Here is a 26128-nt window from a genome sequence, read left to right as displayed (position 1 = left end):
AATTTTACAAAAACGGACCTTTCACAAAATGTCTGGATAGACCTCTGTATATATGTCGACAAAAGACTAAATTTTTAATATTTTTAAAGTTAATTTGTTACCTTCTTTTAAAAATGCTTTTTTTCCTAAACTATTTCATTTTTATGGAATATTTTATTTCAAGGTGAAGTTTTAATGGCTATTTTTAATTTAATGAATGTATGTTTTCTGTTTATATTTAATAATTAGTTGTTGAGATACATTATTTTCTTAATGGATATATGAATTGAATCGAAATATATCACTTTATGAATTATTGATTTTGCCATGTACATTATTTTATGAATTAAATTATTATATTATTTTAATCAAAAAATTGGAAAAAAATCAATTAGCTACCGGAAATGAGGCCTTTTTTGTTTTTCAAATTTTAAACTTTTGTAGTTGATTGGTAAACATTTCAAATTTTTAAAATTCTTACGAAATATTCCCACGTATTAACCAAAGCAATCTTTACTCAAAACACAAAATACAAGTTATAAATTAAAAAGTCATATAAATAAATTGATCATAAATTAAAATAAAACAAATTATTTAAAAAGTTTAAACTGTTGTGACTGCAAAACAAAAAGGGTGTTTCCTCACATTGGAGCCCAAATTTCATGTTATTTACCATAGTCTGATAGAAACGTATCATGACAGTGATAAATAACGTATTTATGGAAATTATCCTTTTTACGCCTCTATTATTACCGCATTTCCGGAAGACAGAACCACTGTGGCTGATGTGTATGCTTTGAATTCGTTCTCGAATGATGAAAAATGAATAATGGTTTAGGTAATGTTGAAAGAGAAATCTTTTTATGTGGGTCAGAAATGAATTACAATTGCCACTTAAAATTCCTTAAAAATTAAGAAAAAACAGACGAGAATAATGAATGAAAAAATCGATGTCATCAACCTTTATTCCGGTATTATAATGTTGTTACTAAACAAACTATAGTAGATCTATCTAGGTTGATGTATGGAATTAAGTGACTTTGGTTTTATTCTGATAATCGCCACAATGGATAAAACTATTAGTTTTTTAAATGAATTTGACCCATTATTATCTTGGTGTCGATCGTTTTAAAGGGTTTTTCCGGCGCTCTTTGCGCGAAATAATATATTTAGAACTATCAATCCAATATTAAGAGTGTGTGGATTATGTTACTGAATATTTGACATTTTTATTAATAATTCCGTACAGTAAGTTTCCCTCTTGAATAGAGAATAAAGTCTACAATTACTTTTTTCAATATTTTACTATAAAAAAAAAAGATTTTTTTTTCTTTTTTTCTTTTGCTTTGAAAATTAAATAAAAGCATTTGCGGAACTTTTTTGAACATGCTTTTAATATTCTTTCCATATGTAAAGCACGATGCTTTTCGTTTTCTGCTGCATGCTGTAACTTTTTCTGGTTTTTAATCAATCAAGTGATTTGGTTCCCAATTAAAAGCTAAAATTAGTGCAAATTACTATTTCTTCGCAGTGTCGTACACACATCTTTGACATTTTTTGCGGTTATACTTTTTCTGTGATTCTATAGCCGTTATTTTCTAGCCCTTGCATGTAATCAATTAAATCTTTGACCAACAAGAAAAGTTACTCCTCAATTTTGTAGCATAGATGTTATGCTACTTAACGTCTCCATATTCGGCATTTTTTACTAAAATTTTAAATCAGTTAAATCAGAGTTAGAGAGCCGGAACTTTTTATCGTAAATCTATTTTTACGGGAACAAGTTGATCGAACAAAAAATCTGATATACCGTAATTTTTACAGAAATAATTAAGCGTAAACTAACTGCATCACTCAAATTAACTAAATAATGTAAAAATTATCGTATAATATTTTGAGGTAAAAATGGATTTTAGGGACCAAAGAGCTGCATACCGTAATTTGATCTGCAATTTCTTACAGTGTACCTGTTATCTAACATCTGACCAGTGGTAAAATTTGTATTTTAATTTTGTCGTATTGTTGTATTTGTTCTATATCGTTTGTGTCATTCCTCATTCAGTGTCAGAATTTTCATTCTAAATCACGGTAAAATAACCAGTAGCAGTCTATTCATCCAATTAACCGTAAGGTTTACGGTAAAGAAAATTTTTCAGCTTAACGGTATTGAAACCGTTTACAACAAGTACTGTTGAAAATCCATGAATACAAAAGTATATAGTTTTTTAAATCATTTACAACTAGTATGGTTTCAAAGCCGTAAAAAAGAAATTTAACTGGACATCAGAGTTAAGTTGCGGTGGAGTTGCGTTTTATCGAATGAACCTTAGAATGTGGTTTAATTAGTTTATCTAGTTAATTCACTTATCCTTAGTACTATACTTTTTTGTGTTAAGCAACATAATGGTGCTGCCATATATGCGTGAATAAGACTATTCTAAGCACTCTAGTAGCCCAGGGCCACGAATCAAGGAGTGCAGGATACTTGAAAACTCTTTATGTGGTGAAATGAATGGTAAAATATTGTGGCATAAACGATAAGACAGAACCCCCGTTCTGTTGGTCATAAGATTGACTGAGTAACCCCTTCGGCTGTAATGTGTACCCAGCTGCAAGTGGCTTCATTAGTTGGGCCTATTTAGTGCTATAAAATTCAGGTTGTTTAACCGTATTGGTTGAAAGCAGTTAATAAATGATTTTTTTCTTAGTTGACAGTTATTATATATGGTTCTACCATACATACGAAAATCCTATTATACATGGTTTTTTGCCTGTTTGGTTTGAATGTGGTAAAATAACAATGAAATAAGTTATTATTTAACCCTTTTTGCTGATAAATTTCTAACCCTGTTTATTAAAATAAACTGGTGTAAGAAATTAAGAGATTTTTTCAGAGTTTGTCGATTATCTCTAGAACTACTGGACCGATTTTAATGAAATTTGATACGTACATACATTGATACAATACAAAACAAATAACCATTCAACAATTGTAATACACACGCATGATCGTGCGTAACACTCGTTGGAGTCGGAAAGTAGGAAACCGCGGTTGCAGAATGAACAAAAAAAAAAAGAGTCAATAGGGGGTTTGGTCCCCTCTTACAGATATACAGGCCTTGCAGCGTGATTTCATACTTGAAATAAGGCGATTTATCATCATTCCCTGTGGCAATTTCATACCTTCCTACTCCAACGAGTGTTGCGCACGATCATGCGTGCGTATTACAATTGTTGAATGGTTATTTGTTTTGTATTGTATCAATGTATGTACGTATCAAATTTCATTAAAATCGGTCCAGTAGTTCTAGAGATAATCGACCAAATCTAAAAATCCTTTTAATTTCTTACACCAGTGTACTTTAATTCGAGGTTTTAACCGAACAAAATGAATTAACGAAACAATATTTCCGAAGTCAATAGCCTTAAATTGTTCAAATTAATTTGACCCATTCTAACTGCTAGGGTGAATTCTCTAAAATATTTTACCGTTGATCTATACAACCAAACCCAAAGCTATCAATCAGATGTCATAAAATGTGCGAGGCGTATTTTATGTTTATTGTTCAACTGATGTTCTAACTAGTCTTTTAAAAAAAAGTAATTCTTGGGAGTTCTAATTGTACTATTTTTTTTCCAGGCATAATTATGTAAATGAAATCATGAAGACCATTCCGTCCAGTGGAAGAAGGTAATAATTATTTTTTAAAGTTATCTTTCTATCTCAATAATTCTCTTTTTTATTTCAATTTTTATATCACATTTTAATGCAGTTAATGATGATGTATTAGCAAATAGGTTTTAAAGTCGCCAATTGAACTTTCAATAAGAACCTCAAATATGTAATGTTGAACATGCTGCAATATTTCTAAGATTTCTATGCAGTCGTTCAGAGAAATAAATAAATATAAACTACTTCCTAGAAATGAAACTTCATTGTAAACTTGCTGGGTTTTTTTGTTTGTTTCGTTTTTGTTTACAAGAGTTATAGAGTTGTATTTTAAACTATAGTTGGTTTACCGATTCAAATTGGTCTTTGTTCCTATTTAAACAGAGTTTGCATTTAAAATGTCATAATTTATTCAAAGTTTAGATAGGGTAAGTAACTGATTCTTTTTTTGTTTTAATTTTTGAAAGATTTTTCCTTTTTTGATTGAAGTCAAATTTTCATCTAACAACGAAATAAAATGTTCCAAACGTTTACCATTACTATTATATTTTTAACGTTCAACTACTATTATGTAATAAAGATAAATTTGATAAAATAACACTAATTTTAAAATTTAATCAGCTTTAATTATAGATATGATTCAGCACACTTTTGGTGTCTCTTAAACTTCATTTTCCTTTTAGCAAAAAAACGCGCAAAATTTTTTACAGATAGCTAGTTGCAATTTCTAATGACTCGTAAAATATTTCAAACTTATGAATATGAAAGATTAAAAATATTATTAAAAATATTATTTAAACTATAGTTACTATTTGAGCTTATATTTGTATAAATTTCTCTATATATAAAAGTGAAAGTCTGTATGTATGTTACTTCAATAACCCGTGAACGTGTTTTTTTCTATAGTTTACGAATATTCATGCAGTAGTTTGTAAACAATCGCTAATTACCGGTTTCAAATAATTCTGAAGCAATAAATCTCGAAATACTTGAAATTCTACTTATTTAATTAAGCAAGAATTAATTTTAAAATTTAGTAATTTTTATTATATAATAAATTCAGCCGTTTTTTTTTTTTTTTTTTTTTTTTTTTTTTTTTTTTTTTTTTTTTTTTTTTTGGTGGTCCTAAATTTTAGTGCCCCATACAGATCATTCTATTTGTTATTTCAAGAGCGATTTTTAATCAAAAGAAAACTAACAAATAGTAAAATAAATATTAATAAAATTATATTGTTTGAGAAGTAGAATAAGTTTAAAATGCTTCATTTAACAAATCTTATGTAATTATTTTTGTTATCTTTGAAAATGATACTTATATAAGATGTCGTTTAGCGAAATTAATAATTAAAATTCACTTCCTTTAGAAGAAAACTGTTTTGATTACTTATTTACTTATGTTCAATTTCTGTTAAAAAAATAACTTCAAGGTTGTGTTGTAATTTGCATGTGAAGTTTTGCATAGAAACTGGCTTTTTTCTTTTGTAAATACAGAGTTTACCTTTAGGAGGCATATGTCATCGAAAATTAAACTATAATTGATTATTATTAATTACTACTTCTGATTTTAGTTTTATTTTTGCTCAAGGTTCAACTCTGACTCTTCAATTTATCCATAAATTACTAAAAGGGTGTATTTTAACTAAGACTATATACAATTTTAATTTTTAAAATCTAATTGTATTGAAAATTAGAATTTTCTAAGATTTCAATTAAATATTTCAGAGAAAGAAAGAAATATAACTTACTTCCTTGACACAAGAAAATAAAAAATAATCGTTATAATAATGCTTATTTTATTCTAAACAAAAAATTTTTATATTATGGAGAAATCATCATTTTATGACATCTTTGCGCACTGTTTTATCATGCAAAAAGTGTATAAAAAGGACTGAAAATTATGTCACGAGACTTTATTTACAGGACTTATTTACTTCATACAAAAAACTTATTTACAAAACGTTTTAAATTTTAAAATTGCAAAAAATATCATGTTTCTAATTTTTGATATAACTAAAGAAAGTAATAAAAAAAATTTTAAGCTCTTACATTATTTTTTTTAAATTCAGAATAGAGAATATTTTGATGTTATTTTTCCTTTATTTTTTGTTAATTATGCTTAAAATGCTTTAAAATATTCTTAAATTAAAATTACATATCTTTCTTTCTCTTAAATATAAAACATTGTATGTTTTGTAACAGTTTTACGCGAATTTCCTAAACACCTAATAAAGTAAAAAGGTTAAAAAATATTTTTCTATCCGAAATTCAATGCAATATGTAATTAGGTTTGGAATATATCGTTTTAAAGTAGGTAACAAAAATTAAACAAAGAATCATCATTGAGAAAAAAAAGCTTTCTTAGATTTAACATTTACTTAAAATCCAATCTATGGACAAAATAAATCCATGATTTATCACTATTGTATATGAAATGTAAACAAAATTTCTTCCTCATTTATATTATTTTTATGGAAAAAAAGTGAGTTATCTATGAACTGTACACCTCAGTAAACACCATTCGCGTTATAAAATAGCAGAGATTTGTTAAATATTTTGTAATTATATTTCTCTAACAAGAGAAAGGCACCTAACCCTTTTGCTAACTATAATCAATACGAATGTTGAGCTCTGCCCAAAAATGTTTTATTTATGCATATAAACCATAGTCCTAAATAAATAGAATTACATGTAATGCATGTATAATTTAATTATATTAACATGTATAATGTAAATTTCATTTTACATTTGAAAACAAAGTTTGGAATTTGAGAAATGTCGAAAATATATAATTTATAATAATAAAAAACATTTAAAAAATGAGTAATGGAGTTTGGTACAATTTTAGCCCGTAAGTATACTTTTTAAAAATTATGTTTTTTTTTTGTACTTTTTCACGCAGGAAACATTTGCGCAATATTTTTTTTTTAATTTCACTTTTGAAAAACTGTGCATAACATGCAATTGTATCTCTCCCTAATATACGATTTAACTATTATCGAATGAGATAATAGACTCTTCCAATAATAATTTAAAACGTCTGTGAAGATTTTGTTAAAAACGACTGTGCTAAAAACGACAAGGAGAAATGGGAAGCGGCTGTAAATGCGTGTAAAAGAACTCCCCGTGTGTTTTTTCAGGCATGGCAAACTGGCAACATTCACTGATCAAATTTGTTCAGCGCCCCTCTACTTTATAAGACTTAACTAGTAGTTTTAGGCAACGAGTTTATCATTTTCTTTTAAGTATTTTTAATTGAATTTAAAAAAATCATCATGATTGTTTGGTTATTTGTTTTACTTTATTTCCAAAAAATACTTGGAAGTTACTTTTTTAAGGATGTCATGTGTTAATGAAGACAAAAGTATATTTTGTAAAGTAAATTATGATTTGATTTAAATATTTTATTTCTTAATATTTTTCAAGTTCTTAAATTTGCCTCTTTGGCGAATAAAATGTATATTTCTATGAATGACACACCTCTTGTCTTTTCAAATTTATAAAAGAATAAATATGAAAATCATTGATTACTTATAATTTCTACATCGATAAATTTTTCGATAAATTTTTAAGTGTAGATTTTTTCTTTTCTCTGTTTATAGTATAACTTTTCACACAACCGAATGAAACTGAAATAAACAGGAGTAAATAAAATTATGGCACAGAAACACTTTTTATGAATAATAGAACAAAATGTAATTTAAAAGATTAGGAATTGTTTTGAAAGTTTCATGTTTCTACACCTATGCACAATATGAAAAAAAAATCACACCACTGCATTAAATTCACGTTTTCCAGTCTGGATTTAATAAATTTTATTGAAAGGAGGTACAAAAAGCACAACTTTAAAACTATAAATCACAGAGAAGAATAATTTGTTCATGTCATTAATATAATCGTACAGAAGTAAACAAAAATAAGACCGAGCCACTCGATTATAAATCATGACGAGAGATTTATTCATATTTACTGTTGTAAAAGCTAATCGTTCCCTTGAAGGTACAAAAGGACGCAGACTTTTTGACCAAAAAGAAAGAAAATTTTATTTACTAAAAAGCCTACACTTATAAAAACTTACACCCTGCCCTGTCGATTTAAATTTCCTTCGAGGAATAGCAAATATTTCAAAATGGATGCTGCTAGTTGCTTTTCCGCTTTCATTTAATGTTTTTTTTAGAAGAAATATATTATCTAAATAATGTTCACTTATTTTCATTGAAATAACGACAAAATACTTAACAAACTTTCTTTATATCTATTAAAAGTGTCATTTATGTCAAAGTGTCATGTCAAAGTCAATGTCAATGTCAATGTCAAAGTGTCATATATTTCAGAAGTTACTATATAGAAAAGTTACTAATATATTTATAAATATATTAGTTCACATTGTTCATGCATTTTATTGATACAATATGAAAACAACTACCTTAAAACTTCATTTTTAAGTATTTAATAATCTTTATACCTATTTTGGTTAGAGAATATAGCTATACATCGATGTTTGGCGAAAAGAAAAAAACAATAATTTATTATAATAACTGTTATTTTTTTAATGAAACGTGATTTCTTAAGAAAAAAATCATAAAAAATATTATTCATGAAACATTGAAACGCTTAAAAGACAGGAAAAAAACCTCATAATGAAATTTTGTATTAATTTTCTGAATGAGATTTAAATAATGATTGATTTTTATCTAGTTATACATACAATATAGCTATATTTAATATAGCTATACATCGATGTTTAGCGAAATGAAATCAATAATTTATTATAATAACTGTTATTTTTTTAATGAAAAGCGATTTCTTAAGAGAAAAATCATTAAAAATATTATTCATGAATCATTGAAACACTTAAAAGACAGGGAAAAAAATCTCATAATGAAAATTTTTATTAATTTTCTGATTATGATTTAAATAATGATTGATTTTTTTTAAACTTTATTTTTCCTCTTGATATATATATATTGACAACATTGATTAAAATCGAGGTCAAGTCACTTTCAAACTGATTACCAAATAAAGCTTCTTATTAACATTAATTAATATTTGTTTTTCGGCGAGTCATATACTCACTCCAATCTTGTCTTTTTTTTTTTGAACTAGAGCGAAATTGCTTAACGATTTTCATCGATATTGACAACGGTACCTTTAGAGGTTTGTGGCACTAATAACATGATTAGCGCAACAAGAAATATGATTGAATGAAATTGAAATTTTGATACTTGTTGCTTAATAACAGTCTCCGTGTGAACATAGCAATTAAAAATCAGTCAACAAGGCATTTATCAAGTCTAGTTTGGAAACTAAGTTATAATAAGAATTGAGCCAAGGGTGTGGTTGAGGTGACCAAAAAAGCTCTCAGACTTCCGCAATCTCTCCATTTCAGCCTTGGCCTTCGATTAAAAGGCCATTCTCCTTTACTGACAGTGGTGCATGTGTTGAACGAGGTACGTCACACCTAAGATTCTAGTGGGTGGTCCGTACGTGTCCCCTCTGAACAGTTTAAAAATACCCGAGATTAATGCCTGATTCAGATTTCGAGTTGTCCATCACGGATTCTGCATTTCACTGTAGAAGAATGGAATGAAGGCAATGGTAAAAGTAAGGATCAGCCCAGTAAGCAACAACCCTGTTTTAATTGAACACTCTCACAGTCAATTCTAGTTACATGGCACTGATAAATTAAACAATATAACAAAAAGCAATCACTCAAATAATTTTTTTTTCTTTTAAGGAAAACTTATCAACAGAATCATTACAAGTTTGGTTTGATAAGAGAAGAATATAACGCAAATTTTATGAAAATAAAAAGTTTGATAGAGTCTCTGCAAGAGATATTTCTACAAGGCAAAGCAGGCGAAAGTAAGAAAAGATTAAATACTTTAAGATAACTTCTATTTTAATGATTAGATTATCACTAATAATAATGCGAGGAAGAAAAAAAACAAACCATCCTGAATCACTTTTGATCTAAGGATCAAATATTTACGTACTAGGATTTAATCATAATGATTAGAGCGGATAATCTCAAATGTGCTAATTAATTAGTGCTAATTATTATTTTTTTTAGTTTCTTCAATGGTTATGAAAGTAGTAAAGAATATCCGAAAAGTCCATTTTTAATTGTGCTTACTTGTGAGCCAAATTAGAGGGAAAAAAACTTATTCAAGTTGGAATTGGTTTTACGTGTATTTTAAAACATGTATTTCAAAAAATAATGTTTGGTAAAACTTTCACGTTAAATTTTTTTTATTAAATTTACGAGAGGAAAAGTTTTTAGTCCCAGTTAATATTTTAAATATTTGTAAACATTCCAGTTGAAAATTAGATTTTTGTTCATTTTCTCTGTCTCGATGTGCTTGATTCCCAATATTTTACTTTTATTTTGTATGTAAATCATATCACACTTTTGGAAATTTAAAATTCGAATATTTTCATTTATATAGCCGACTCATTTCCTTATTTAGAAAGATAAGAATTTGTTGAGTTGACCATTAAATTATACGCCCAACTCTCTTCTTCGGGTTCAATCCCAACCAGCGACCAAAAAAAAAAAAAATAAATAAATAAAAAATAAAAAAAAAAATCTCGCTTTCCCTTCACAATAGTGACCTCTGAAAATGAACACGCTAATGCCTTACTAGTCAACAGATGGCAGCATAACAAGGTTTTGCCCTTATTTAATTAACAAATCGGCTGAGTCTCAAACAACGTCAAGGCTCGAACTGAAAATTAACTTTGCAAGCAGAATGTTAACCGTTTATCAGCCAATGATCCAAAAAATGGAACATGAACTTAGAGTTTGAAATAAGTGAGCAATTAATGCAGAATAATAATATTTTTTGTACATTTAAAATTTGCATTATTTTTGTATTTAGTTTGGTTTAAATTAAATTTAAATTTTGACTTTTTTTGTGAATTTTTCTCTCGCTTATTATATAATTTACCAAAAATTCAATTTTTATGATGCTATTACAATACTTATAAGATTTTAAATGGTTTATATAAGCCTCTGAACTGAACACAACTGAAGCAAATGTTACCGCCGTCTCTGCAAGACTAAAATTGGAATTAATATATTCTAAAATTGTATTACCATTAAAAATGTAGTCATTTTTCTTTTTAAATTTTTATTTTATAGTCTTGATATACTCGTTAGAAGTGAAATTATAAAATTTCTATATGTTTTGAATTATCTTTTCTTAATTCGGTACTTAAATTGTAAAATTTTAGCCAGTAGGCATACATTTTGTACGAAAAAAATTTACACGAAGACCTGTATTTTTACGGTTAAGGCAACTTCATTTGTTTTTTTGGTTAGTGAATGGAAAACATTTTGACGGTCACCGACCGTAATCTAGCTATGGAATTGTTTGCACTGCCCAAATCTAGAGTTGAATGTGCAGATCAATTAAAAAAATTTTTATCTTGAAAATAATTTTAAAAAATCTTTATTTTATAATTTAGTAATTATCAAAATTTCAGGTATATTTTTTTGTAAAATGTTAGAAAAAAGTTATTTTGATTGACACTACATGCAATCTCCATTTTTAGACTTTAACTACTAAATCTTTATATCTTTTGACTAGCAGTTAGTATACCAATTTATGAAACGTGTACCTTGAAAACACGTATACAAGTGATTTATTCTTAAAATAAATTATTTCTACTCAATTTTTATCACAATAAAATGATAATAAAATCATGCATCAGTTAGTTTAAAATTTGTACGTGTTAAGTATGCAATTAAAAGTAGGTATTAAAATAATAAAGTTGCTGTAAGCAAACATTTCAAACCTTAAAAATTCAAAAATAGTGAGAAAAAAAATCAAACATTATTTCAACAATTACTTTGAGGGGTTTGTTGCGTTATTATTAGTTAATTTACATTTGAGATAACATTTTAACCTTATAATAGTACAAGGATCTGGAGCTCTATATGCTGCATTATAAATTCAGGAACTTGAACCTTACATATGATTGAATAGACATTACTACTTAAGATAAATGATATAATTTAAAAAATAAAAATTACTCATAAAATATACATCCTCGGAATTTACCCTCAAGAATATCACGAATACGAACGCCTCAATCATAACAACGTGCTGCGCGTACGACGACTATAAGAATTTCCAGTTATATCTTCTTTTTCTATGTACCTAACTTTTAAATTGGCGTTACGTACCTTTTCGTGACTTACTCTTATCTTATTTTATGTAAATGAATTATGCAGAAAATCTTCGATCGCGAAATCGAGTAATTGTTTGCAATAAACAAATGATTCTGCTGTCATAAGGAAATTACTAGCAAATTGCTGAGATCTTTCATTTTTATTTCAACATTAAAATTAATTTTTTTTCATGATGAATTCATAAGATAAATAAATCCACTGCTATACATGCACTGCAAAAACTTATATTGTTTGTAACTTTACAGAACAAAAAATATGATAAACTGTAATTTTACAGTAATATTTACTGTGAAATCCCTCTGCCACACTGCAATTAAATGATTATTACTGTAAAAATTAAGGAATAAAGTTTTACGGTGAAAATGAATTTTGCAGAAGCTGCACTCAGTGTGACAGTAATTTTTACCGGAATTTTTCGCATTTTTTGTTTTTTATTTTTACATACGTTTTCTATTTCACTTACTCTAAAAGTGTGAAGCTCAGCAAAATCAATACACATAATCTCGGTTGAACAGTTTAACGAGGACCGATACCGCCCACTCTCGGTCCCTGTGTAGGCTGATCGAAGTGGTCATCCACCCACTTACTGACCGCAGCCAGTTATGCTTGACTTCAGTGTTCTACTGGGAACCGTGTTAGACCACTGCGGGACAATGATTTATTGAGTGAAGAAGATCAGTCGTCAGCAGGTCAATAGTTAGATTCAATTTAACAATCACAAATTCAAACCCTATTCATTGATAGTTAATTTCAAAAATCACGATACATTCATTCATACTAAAATACATTAAGTCAAGATTCCTCCAAAAGTTGCTTAATCAAGATTTGTTCAGTGTTAATCAAATCACACTTGAATGAAACAAGAAACATTCAGATATCATCTAAGCCAGGATTGATATCCATTGATATTGAATTCCGATTATTCCCGTTTTCTGAAAGAAATTGCCAGAAAATTGTTCCTGTCTATGCATTGTTTCGAATTTTACAAAAAACTGGATTATAAAGTTAGATCCAGTAAAACTCAAATTGTCTTTACTCTGATCAGGTTTTATTTCTTTTTTTATCTCAACTTATTTTTTAGTCCCGATAATCTGGATAATTGGAGTTGCACTCATAAACAAAGTATATCATCCAAGAAGTATTTCAACCTTGAAAATTGTAGCATATTTGTGGAAAACATAACTCGTCGTGCCCTCATAACTTTAAACTTCCGTTTCCACCCTACAATTTTGCAAAAAATATTACGCTCATTGATTTTTACTTGTACTATTTAAAAAGTCGAGATCGTTTGAAAACACTATCATTATCATGAATGGTATGGCGTTTATGGACAAACTTTCAGCCAAAAACAGATTTTAACACGGAAACGTAGAAAAAAAAAGTCACGAAAACAATAATAACCAAACTGTAGCGAATACTCATTGGCGCGTGCCACTTTATCAGTTAGGCCTCAATTTTCCATCTTGCACTTCCGCTTTGACAGCTAAATTCTGTTATTGGCTCATCGTGAAGGAATTTTAAATTCTCTTATACGTAATCTTCTACCTGAGAAACGATAGATTAAAGATAGACTGAAGGTGGGTTTTGATCGTTATGGCCTGGAATCCCAAGGATTGCATTTCAAACAATTTCGCAACTTTCGCTTTTTTTTAAAAAAAAATTAAATTATGTAAAATGCCTTCTGCATAATTTTTACGGAATGAGTACCTGATTTATTTACGTATTTGTTTATTTTATATTTAGTTATTTATTTTGTTAAAATTGTTTAGAATTTTTTTCATTACTTACTAAACTTTTAATTTTCTGAAATTGAAATTTTTTAAAACTTTATTTTTTATTTTTAGATATTTTTTTTTCTTCTGCACGATACCAACTACTTTGAATGTTTAGTACTTTTTGAAAGTATTTTAAAGCCAGGAAAGATCGCTATGCTGTCTAAATCTTTTCTTTTAAATTTACAATAGCCTATTTGGGAAAAAGATAATCACTCATTTTAACATATCGCTGCTTCAAAACTGAAACGACACATCTGCAGGCATTATACGTTTGTAATGTGTCGTTTTAGTTTTGAACCAGCGATATGGGCCAGCGAAATCTAAACTACGTGTGTCTGCTCCTAACACTGTCTGATATTCAAGCTTTGTAATCGTTAAAAATACATTCCAATAATTTTTTTTTTTTGTAGTAGTAGGATGGTTTCATTGTTTTTTTTCCTTGATTGGACCACGTGAAAGTTCAATACATTTGTTAAAAACGTATCTCTTAAATATGCACTGAAAAAAAGTGCGGTCAAAACAACCACAATTTAATAAAATTTATATCGAGTTTATTAAACAGAATAGTGGTAATTTTATCATAAATGCCAATGCCATAAAGTGCGGTAATTTTTCCAAAATTTTTTCTCCATATGTAAATATACCTGAACTTATCGCATATCGTAAGAGGATAAAAATAATTTTGTTCATGTTCATCAAACAAACAAATTTGAAAAATTAGAATTTCTTAGTATCTCTCCGTATTAGAATCAAGAATAATAATTTATACATTATAAGAGTAAATCCTATGAAGGATTTAATTAATGTCAAACCTATTAATTTCCCTTTTTCTTGAATTAAAAACTTGTAGACTATTAAATGACATTTATTGCTACGACTAATTAAACACAGTTAAGAATTTTAGATACTAAACGAAAGGCATTTAAGTAAGCATTTAGATGCATTTACTACATTTTTTTAAAAAAATCTTTAAAATTATTTTTTTTACTTAAATACTCTAATAAATAAGAATGCTGTGATTTTTCAAAAATCCATTACATTTTAATTGTAGGATAACTTTATAATATTAAGTAATTCTATGCTAGAATATTTATTCACAAGAAATTAGATATCGCTGAAAATATTTCTTCTGTATAGTTAGGGTCGAGTAAAAAAATTCTTAAAAAAAATCTAGAGTAACCAAAAATTTAACAAGCTTTGATATAGACTGATTCAAATAAATATTCCGTCGCATGACCAATACAGCGTTTTTAATTTTACTATAATAATTAGAAATTGATCAAATTCAAAAGAGCGAAATTAATAAGTATCGCCCATTAATTTTGAATTGTAATATTGCATCTTTATTGCGTATTTATTTTTTAAAATACTTTTTAAATTCATTTTAAATCAAGGAGCAAGAAGTCATGCATTACAAATTTATCAGTGATATTCTTTCGTTTGCAAAATATTTATAAGTGAATTGCGTGCATTTCGTGAGTTTTTTTGCAAGCTATCCAAAGCATTTTTATCACACGTGTAAACATGAATATTTATTAGACCGTGTATCAAAGATCTCAGCTAATTCAGTTAAAACTTTTTTTTTCATCCTATTTTTACTATAATTTCAGATGCAGTCATGTTTACATGAACATAATTGATAAGACAGAACGAAACAAGTTATATTTGGAATATCTTTTTGTAATTTAAAGTAGTAATTTTGTTCGTTCACATTTAAATCCATTTTTCATAATTTTAACAAAAATTATAATATATAAACAATGATAACATTATTTTTAGGTTCACTAATTTTGCCTTTGTTTTTCGAATACTAATTAGCATTCATTAATTATTGAAATGTATTCAAAAGTATTTACATAGTATTTTAAACTATTTTCTCAGAACCGAACATGATCATTCGATCACGAGTAATTGATTGTAGTTGAGTTGATTGAGAAGGTTCATACGTTACTCTCAGAATTTAAATCTAATCTTATTAATTCAAAGTACGAGTACTTCAAATGATTTCTTTAGAGCAATGATCATCAACCTTTTGATACCTAAAGACAACAGGATACCTTACAATATCAATGGGGGATCACGAAAATGAATAAAATTCTCTATAGACTTAGCTCTACTATAGACTAATTAAATAGGTGAACTTTTTATATATTTATAAAAATAACGTTATCCTAATAGTAAGTAAAACTGAAGAACGACTATATATTATTTGAAAAATAAGTCTTATTGTAGTTTCTAAAAAAGGAAAACTTATTAAGATGCATTAATTCCCGTGATGTTTCATTCCAAGAAAGTTATTTAAAATGAATCACATTTGATTTTTAACGAAGTATGTTTTATGTATTTTTCTATGCACATTGAAAAAGGAATTAATATTATTGAACTCTTATTTTCCCCTAAATAGCTCCTCTAATGGCTCTTGCATTCCATTAGAAAGTTATTCAGTATTTCAGGAATAGACAATAAAGAAATCAAAACCAATCTGGGTGAAGCAAACGAATTCAATAAATAGTTGCAATGTTTATTCTTTGATATCACTTTCAGACCACATAAAAACTTCTTAGGCTTAGAATCTCTGCTTCATCATTGATCCTCAGGTTGAGAATCTTTACTTTAGCATCGACCCACAAGTTGAGAATCTTTGCCTCTGTTTATACTTTGCGTCGTAAACCTTGCTAGCTCTCAGATAAAGGGTTAATAGATAAGTAATTACAGAATCTTCATAGTTAGTTGAAAATCTAAAAGGGCGATTGCTTTATATTTTTGCCATATTCATGAAAAAGTGAAACAATTTCTCTAAGAATTGAAGTCGCAATTTTATTCGTTTGATAATGCTATAAAATTATTTTTTGATAATTTAGACATACTTTTTAATTGGGTCAAAATGTAATAATGTAAAAACTGTACCTTTTTTTTTTCAATCGCGTGCAAACCTTCATTAGAAAGCTGCGTGATGCAATCATGTTTACAAATTTTTTTTAAACATTCTTATCAAGGAAACTAATACGAATCATGATTATATCGTTGCTGAGTCAGTTTAAATTCTTGCTTCATTTTATCAGAATTTCAAATCCAATTGGTATAGAAACGCATTAAAATCAAGCATCATCTCCGCAAAGCATGAAGAAAATTACACCGATTTCAGGATCTTTAAAATAGTGAAGTGTCCATGCAGGAAACCAACCGTATCGAAATCATATTGGATGCCCAAAGTTATTTTCTTCAAAACATCGTAGATAAAAACATTATAACGATATTTTACATTCTGCCCACAAAACTGCTTTAGATAGTGATCGGATGATCAAACCATATGCCTCATAAGTTGCAGACAAATCACTTTCTGAGTCGCAAAAATATCGATCTGATTTTAAAATTCCTATCTTCGGCATCGTTTAAGTTTTCCAAAGTCATTGTCAATGGATTTACACAGAATACTGAAATCGCCAAAATATCATGATTGGCTGCACGTGAGTATTGTTTTATTTGAAATGGTAATTATGGAACATATCAACCTTTTTTTTTGATTTGATAGTACGATTCGATTGAATGAGTTTTGAGTTAACCATTCGGAATAATTTCACTTTCAGATAGCAGAAATTTCAAGTTCAAAAACGGATATGAAGGTCACCATTACAACACAGAATTTTTGTTGTGATTCCTTTCAGAAATTTTGAATTTTTAACTTTATAAATGGTTTTGATTTTCACGTATTAATCATGAACCTATCCCTTCTATATTTTATCGTATTTTTTTAAAAATAAGTCTTCAAGACGCAGATAAAGGTTTTGTTTTGTTAAACAGAAAAGTTAAAAATTCACAGAATTCACAATTTCACTCTCAGTTCACTCACTCACAGTCACAGAATTCACAATTTCGCGCACAATTCAGAAAATTCACAGAAAAGCTTACTCATTAATGCATACATAGTGTTTCCTGAAGAAGTGTTCCATACAGAGTATTCTCTTGCATTCATGTTTCTTTTGTTTTACTACAATTAAGTATAATTTTATAAATGTCTAACTATATCTTGTTATTTATCATATTGAAACATTGCAAACACATAGTTTTTTTCACAATGCGTTATTTTTTAAAACTGCAGAAATATGTTCTGTAAAAAGTTCAAACTCAAACATTATCTCCACTTAGGACAAATGCTCTTGGAGATAAAAACACAATCCAGAATAACTAAAGGTTGCAAATAGTACGTTCATGTGTTAGAGAAGGTGAGACACAATGCGTCTTAGATGTCTGGTAAAAATGTATGTAAAGTTGCAAGTAGTATTAAACGTAAATGTGTAATAAGTGTTCAAAAGCAGTATAAATAAAACGGTGTAGAATTCTTTTTGTTCGGAATCATAATATTTTACGTATAGTTTACAGCACTTTATACTGAAAACAATTCCGGATCAAATCACGGTAAAAGTACCAGCACATTGTGTGCATCACCCGTAAAATCCCTTTCATCGTAAAATCCTCTCTTACCGTATAATAATATACCGTAATTTTTGTACTTGAAGTGATTCATTAATTTCTCGGTAATTATTACCGTAAAAATTACTCTATATAATTTTTTTTTTTTGGTTTTGTAACATGTTCCTGTAAAAATAGATTTTGTAAAAAGTACAGGCTCCTTCAGTGCTAGTACTTTTTACTGTAATCCCGAAACTTTTACAGTGTAGCTGCTCCTGAAAATGTCTGAGACATTATGTTCGAGATGGATTTCAAATTCTTTTTGTATGCCTGCTTTACAATTTCATTTTAGTCATGTAATATTGAAAAACCTTGCATTGTGAATAAAATAATTTCTTACTCATCTTATACGCAAAGTATGAACTTTAAAAATTAGTTATTTTAATTACTAACGCATATAAGTTTTACTATATGCAAAGTATTAACTTTAAACAGCAAATTTTAATGGTTAAAATTTTTAAATAATAATAATTGCAAATTATTTATACAAAGGGAAACAAATAATTATACATTATGTTTAAAGTATTCAATTTATTTACACGCATTCAACTTTATTAAAAAAAATTCCTTCAGTTAAACAAATAATCACAATTATAACAAATTAATTCCCCATAGGTTCACAAATCGACGAGATTATTAAAAAAATAATGAAAATAATCACAATTGCAACAAATTTGTTCCCCATAAGTTCGCAAATCGACGAGATTATTAAAAAATAATGAAAATAATAACAATTACAACAAATTTATTCCGCATAAGTTTGCAAATCGACGAGATTATGAAAAAATAATGAAAATAATCACAATTACAACAAATTTATTCCCAATAAGTTCACAAATCGACGCGATTTTTAAAAAATAAGGAAAATAATCACAATTACAACAAATTTATTCTCCATAAGTTCACAAATCGATAAGATTATTAAAAAATAATGAAAATAGTCACAATTACAAAAAATGTATTCCCCTTAAGTTCACAAATCGACGAGGTTATGAAAAAATAATGAAAATAATCACAATTGCAACAAATTTCACAAATCGTCGTGATTATTAAAAAATAATGATAGAGTTTATTTTCGAAAGATCTTTATTCCGTGCCTTTCAGAATTTTATTTTTCTCTTTCATTTCAAATATATTGCCAAAATCCATAAATCAACTGCCTTTATATTGAGTGAGTAATTAATCTTTTTGACCACCATAAAAGAATATCAGGGGAGAAAATGCTTCACGAACAGTTCTTGATCATGCTATTGTTTCCAAATACATCATATTTGAGCTTTAAACTATTGTTTTCACGGGTGTGATCGAGGGCAACGAACTTATCAGTGATCAAGATGAATTGTTTGGTGAACAACGATTGACTACTGGAATTCTTTCTCCTTGCGGAATTTTAAAGCCAGGGTTTTTCATTTGTTATTTACTTTATTTTTTTCCCCTTCTTTCCTTCTTTTCTTGCTAATAACTGGCTATTAGGAATTAAAAAAACAAATCCAAATAGTATCTGTGTACTGAGAAAAAAAGCAGGACCAAAGCTACCAGAATAAAGTAAAATTTACCGAAAGTATTTTTGGCTTTAAAGGAACACCAAAAATCTCGGTAATTTTTACGAAGCGTTTTGGTAATGGCTTTTGGTAAAGTTAACAATAAAATATGGTACTATAATATGTAAAGGGTGCATTTTTAAAAAGTGCTTAAAGGTGCTTATTTTCGATTTTCATTTTTAAAAGGTGCTTATTTTCGATTTTCATTATTTAAAAGGTGCTTATTTTCGATTTTCATTTTTAAAATTCCTCAAATGTGCTTTTTTTCAATGGGTATTTTTAAAAAATGCTTAATTTTCCCTTTTTCAGAATGAGATTTTTCCTTTACTATGTTGATTTTAGCTTCGAATTATGGAATAAGACCCATTTCACATTGTTCGATTCAACATTTTCACAGTTACTTCAATCACAATCTATTTCGGCATTCGTAGCGATTGAAAACGCCATTCGTTTTACATGATTCAAAATTTTATGGTTTTTGACAATTGTCAAAAACAATGCCAACAGTTTTTTTGTTTGACATGACGGTTAAAACAAGATAAAACCGCCAATTGTCAAAAACTTTCCAACTCTGCTTAATTATATTTTTTTAAATTGCTTAAAAATATTTTTTGAGTGCTTGAAAAGAGCTTAAAAGGTGCTTATTTTTTATTGAATAATTTGGCTACGCACCCTGTATGTGATAAAATTTGGTAAATGTGGTGAAATTCGGTAATTTTTGTATAATTCCTTAGATCTTGGCGTAAAACCCATTTATTCGGTTAAATTTACCTTTCTATTTTGTATTTTTTAATAAATGTGTGGTAATAACTATAATTTTAAAATCCAGCACTTCCGATAAACAGTTACCATATGAACTGAAAATTTACCAAATGAACAAATGAATGGTTTAAATACCGTATATTTTGATTTCATTAACCAGACTTTATGAACGAAATCTTTTTTACCTGAAATGTCCTTACCCTACAGCACGGTAATTTTAACAAAAATTCTTTCTCCGTGTATATTTAGTTCTTATTTATGAATATGTAAACAGAATGAATGTTTTTACTGCGGTATTATCCTATTTTTATTTCCATACATTAACCTTATTGCTAAAAAAGTATAAACAATTTATTAATTTACCTTACCTGCCAACTGCCATGCATATCATACCAACATTTTTATTTAATATGCTGTTGTCAAAAATTTTTTAAAGAGTATAAATTTTAAAAATAATCTAAAAATTAGCCTAAGATTAATAATAAAAATTATTTTAAAGAGTTTTTTTAAACCTTAAAAGAAAAGAAAACAAGGAGAAATTTTATCTCTTATTAAATTAAATTTTCGTTGCAGAGTAGCGTTTAAAGCAAATTTGTGTAAGTTTGAGCAACATCAAACAATATTGACTTTGTGAGGCAAAGGAATAACCAAAGACTAGCTTTCAGAGTTAAAAATACAAAACTAAATTCATATCAGTATATCTTACACCTATCTTTCTGGAAGGTTAATTGTAACGGTTTGATCAGAAATGTGTATTGCGTGCACCTCCTACAAGTATTTAAATATGTTCTGCCTTCTAGAACAATAAGAGATTGTAGCAGCTCTCAAAATATGGAGTTTTAAGAAGAGTTATCCTATTAATTATTTTTCATCTTATATGATTTTGATTAATAGGATAATTTTTATCTTAAGTTTCAATTTAAAAGTAATGTGAAAATTAACATGTGTATAAATTGGTACGTTATTTTCCTTTCCTTTAGGGTCTACTTGTTTTTAAACTATACTCATTTTCTTCTTTTTAATATAAAATTAGAAACGTCCTAAATGCAAAGTGCTTTATATTGTTAAATAAATTATGTTACACAATTTTTATTATTAGATAAAATTTATCTGTGATAAATGAGGCATTGTTCGTTGAAATAAGTCCAAATTCATTAAATATTTGCATAAAACGTATTGCAATAAAATGAAACTCTCTTATGCATAAGACTGTGCAGCATATCATTTCAGGATTATAAAGTGATTAATGTTAAATACACTCATGGGCAAAAAAATTAGAGAACCAAGAAGGAGTCGTCAAAATGAAACGAAATTTTACATACGTAATGACTACTTTGATATAAGTAAATGATTAGAAAATCAAAGGTTATCGTTTTTCTTTGATTTTCTAAACCATTTATTTATATCAAAGTAGTCATTGCGTATGTAAAATTTCGTTTCATTTTGACGACTCCTTTAATTTTTTTGTCCATGAGGGAATTTTGCGTACATCTGCAAATGTTGAAATGTGTTGAATGTTGAAATGTTGAAATGTTGAAATGTTGAATTCCTAACGATTCTTCAAAACGGACTGTCTCGTGTTTTTGCTTCATTATTTAACATTACTAATATGTATGTTGAAAATAACTACAGGTAACTATGTAAATGGAATTGTAAAAAATTAAATTAATTAAATACGCTGTTATGTCTGAAATAATAATATTCATGTTTATGATTTATTGAGATATGATTTATGATTTATTGAGATTCGAAAAGTAATGAAAGCAATCATTCAACTATTCGATGTTAATTATGAAATTTCCCTTTATTTTTAAATAACGTTAAATCAGTTGAGTGGTATTGTCCAAAAAATTATAGTGTTAAAAAATAAAAATAATAAAAAATAAAAATTAAAAAATAAAATAACATTTTTGTATTTCTTCATACAAATAACATTGTTTTTTTTTCTGTTATTGTAGGTTTCATACTGGATGTTGAAAGAAAGGAATGGGCACAGATATTCCACTCTGGATAGGTGGACTTCAAAAGTGGGTGACAGGAGTCTCTAAACAAACGACTTGTGAAGACATTATCAAAGCTGTTTTATTAGCGAACGAAAGTTTCCACCATCACAAAAGCGGTAGCAAATCACATCGTGATTACAAACATTACGTCATAGTGGAACGTTGGCACAAAGTGGAAAAACCTCTGGATCCGCGCTCCCGGCTCCTTAAAGTGTGGAACACTTGGGGTCTGGAGCAATGCAACGTTCGATTCCTCCTGAAGAGAGCGCACCACGCTCAAACTTCGGGTTCCACCCCACGTGACGTTAAATCGCACCGGCGGAAGGTTAATTCCAAATCTACAAAAACTTGGCATCCTCGTAAACTTCGATCAGAATCTGAGGATGACGGAAGTGTCGCTTGTTGTCTGGACAACGATGAACACTTTCCAGCAACGGAAGACCAACTCAGAAATCTCATTGCTTCCCAAAGTGATGCTATTTCATCTCAAGTTAGGAAATTGCGAGACAAAGATGAGGAGATTGAAGTCATTGAGAACGGAATCCATACGCAGCGGATGCGCCAAATTGGCGCCAATTACGTCCTCGATACGTACTTAGCTGACTCCAGTGAAGGTGAGGCGGCTAATGTTAACACTGCCACTAGCAACGAAACTCCTAGTGATTCTAAAAAACAATCTACCACTGATGTCTGTGATACTTTAGATGATTGCATCGAACTTTACCAAAAGGTTCTTCTAATATGGGACAGGGTGCATCAAGAGGAACTGACCATTAAAGATCTAACTCTGAAAATTCAGCAGAGTCTTGAAAAAAAAGACAGTGATACGAATTGCAAACTTCTTGATGAGGACCCTGAACTAGCGTTTGCTGGTCCGGAAAGGTTAGAGGAGATCTTACACCGAACTAAAAACGATATAGAGAGGTTGTTGAGGATAAACCAAACACAACAATTAACAATCCAACAAAATGAAAAAACCTTGTTAGATTGTACAAAGATAATACAAGATAAGCATTACTACTTGCAACATTTAAAATCTGATCTTGATAGATTAGACCAAGAGAATGCACGACTGCAAGAAGAGTTTTCTGCTATACAAGTGATATCAATGGATCGAACTGCTTCCTGTGAAGCACCAGAAAATGGTGATAGCAATTCAGATACAGGTTTGAGCTCTATGCATAGCAGCAGTGACGACGGAGGAAATATTTTAGATACATTAGTATAACACTCATTGTTTATATGCAATCATTCTTTGTGTCGTTTTTTTTTCAAAGTTATCATATAAAATTTGAATGAATACTGTTGTCAAACATATGTATCTCTTTCGTTTACACTTTGCCTAATTTAATTTAATTTCTGTGTTTAATGTAATACTAAAATATACAACGTTAATTTAAGAATTCAATATAAAATGCAAAAAGCAAAATAGTTATGTAAGATCGACTTATGGGTCACAAAATATTTTTACATTGCAAACATGTTTTTGGTGCTAGCCATAAAAATCAGTTTCTCTAAAAAAATGTCGAATATATTAAACTCAAAAAATTTAAATATTTTAGCATTAACTTTTTCAACATTTACTGTGGAGTTTAAATTAAATGACTTCCAGTTATAAGAATCACCAACTATCTGAATCATTTTAAGTAGCTATAGTTGTAGTTTGTCTATAGAAATAACTCCCTTTACCATGCAGTCTAAGGCCGTCTGCTGCTATGGAAACAAGAAATATCTCATTTTAAAAAGGGGAGCTTCTTTCTTCCCTGATTCCCTTTATCTCGCCAACCAGAGTCAAAACCTGTCTTAAATAATGACCCTACTTGAAATAGTTAAATATCGTAACCATCACAACTACCACTCCAGGTGAATGGCTAAGGGAGTTCTTTATATTGACAAACAATACTACGGTTTCCAGCATAGTATGGGCATCAGTCAGTTGAAGTTTAGGTTTTGATGCGCCTTCAGCAGACCTAAAACAAATTTTATTTTTATCCATTAAGTTGACACAATAAGTTAAGTCGATTTCATTCCCTACGGTTAAAACTATTTATTTCACTCATTTGATTTTTCGAATTTTGTATGATTCCAAATAATATGATTAATTGGTGTTCTAATGTAAAGCGTTCTCCTTTTAATAGTACTTTCTTACAATTTTCTAACTTGTTTAAATTTATCTAGCCTGTAAATTATTACAGAATTTAAAAATATATTCGATCATTTCTAAATCTTTTTTTGTATCCATATTTAATTAAATGGTGATAATGACTTTTCCAATTTTATTCGTCACGAATACAAATTATCTTCAAAAATGTACAGTTTGAAATGTTGGACAAGCTCAACTGCACTGAAAAAAATTCCGGCTTAAATTACAGTATAAAGTACTGGCATCATACGGGAAATTCATTTTTATCTTAAAATATTATACCGTAATTTATACAGTAATATTTATTTAATTAGTGATTCAGTAACTTTGCGATAATTACTATAAATGTTGTGATATTACTGTAAAAATTACGGTATATCATATTGTTGTTTCGTAACATGTTCCGGTAAACGTGTGTTCTCCGGTAAAAAGTACCGGCGCCCAGAATGCCGGTATTTTCTACCATAGTTTGTACCGGAATTGTTTACAGTGTAACTTTGAAACAACGGTAGTAAGCTCAAAGCAATGCTTCAAAGTAAAAAACAACGTAAATACGTTTTAAAAAGTGCTACAAACACAAAACAATTAACAAATATTTCCGCATTCTAAAAATACCTAATGTATGTTCATAGTAATAATTTTCTTATTTAACTGCTAGAACTTAACAATTAAAATACTTTTAGCTCTCATACACATTTAAACCTGAATTTCATATATAAAACAACTGTAGAAGGTGCAATTTTGAATATTACTTTATTTAAATTGATTATACTAAAATATTCAACTGATATATTCTGATACATTATAATTAAAAGTAATCATATAAGTATATAATAGACAAAATAAATATTGAATCTTTATCTCACCTAGTTTGAATTTTCATGTATCGTTTGTGTTTCTCAGTCTAGTCTATATTTTCATATATTATAACCAATAGATAATAATTCTTATCCTTGTTCTATATATACTACTTTAAGTCACAAAATACTTTATTCAGACATGACTCTATGACTTAGATTTATTTCCTATGTCTCCAGGTAAAAATACAAGCATGTATGTTCGATTGTCTCAGTAAAATTGTATACTTCACACTATTGTATAAATCAATGTCAGTTTATAAATAAACTTTATGTCTTTCTTAGTGGTTGACTTTTGTTACAACTAATATACATGAAAAACTGTTTTATAGACATACATTGTTTCATAGAAAAGAATTACGTGTGGTCATGGAGCTGACGTCGAAAAAGCAGAAAAACCAGTCAAAATTTCATTTGTTAATTTTATAGATTCGAATAACTATTTTACACTTTTAGATGTATGAATTTATAAATAGTATTCATGCTGAAATCTTAGTTCTTTATTTGCTTTTTAAATCATATTCAATATTTAACCGCCTTTGTCAACCAGCTTGTTCAACTTTCAAAATTATCTTGTACAAAGTATAAACTTTAATGGCATACAAGCCGAATGCACATCACAACTGTATCTAATTATTTTATTTTATAAGCTTCGTTGAACAGCAGACCCAATTTCGGGATTATGACCACTAATGTTCAACTCCGTAGCCTTCTAATTTTAAACCCAATCCAGA

At 28.4% G+C, this 26128-nt stretch overlaps 1 protein-coding gene across 1 annotated transcript in view; it reads left to right on the top strand.

Moving 5' to 3' along the window:
• LOC107441428 (ras association domain-containing protein 10-like) overlaps positions 1-25678 on the top strand; it is a 63487-nt gene extending 37809 nt beyond the window's left edge. The window contains exons 2-3 of the mRNA XM_016054684.3: positions 3620-3670; positions 22350-25678. Of these exons, the coding sequence (XP_015910170.1) occupies positions 22378-23622 (1245 nt within the window). The 5' untranslated portion in view covers positions 3620-3670; positions 22350-22377 and the 3' untranslated portion in view covers positions 23623-25678. The remainder of the gene's footprint in view (positions 1-3619; positions 3671-22349) is intronic.
• The last annotated feature ends 450 nt before the right edge of the window (positions 25679-26128 follow it).

This window comes from Parasteatoda tepidariorum, chromosome 2, assembly GCF_043381705.1.
Source record: "Parasteatoda tepidariorum isolate YZ-2023 chromosome 2, CAS_Ptep_4.0, whole genome shotgun sequence".
NCBI lineage: Eukaryota > Metazoa > Arthropoda > Arachnida > Araneae > Theridiidae > Parasteatoda > Parasteatoda tepidariorum.
The sequence above is the reverse complement of the archived record's forward strand: the minus strand, read 5'-3'. Positions and strand labels throughout refer to the sequence as shown.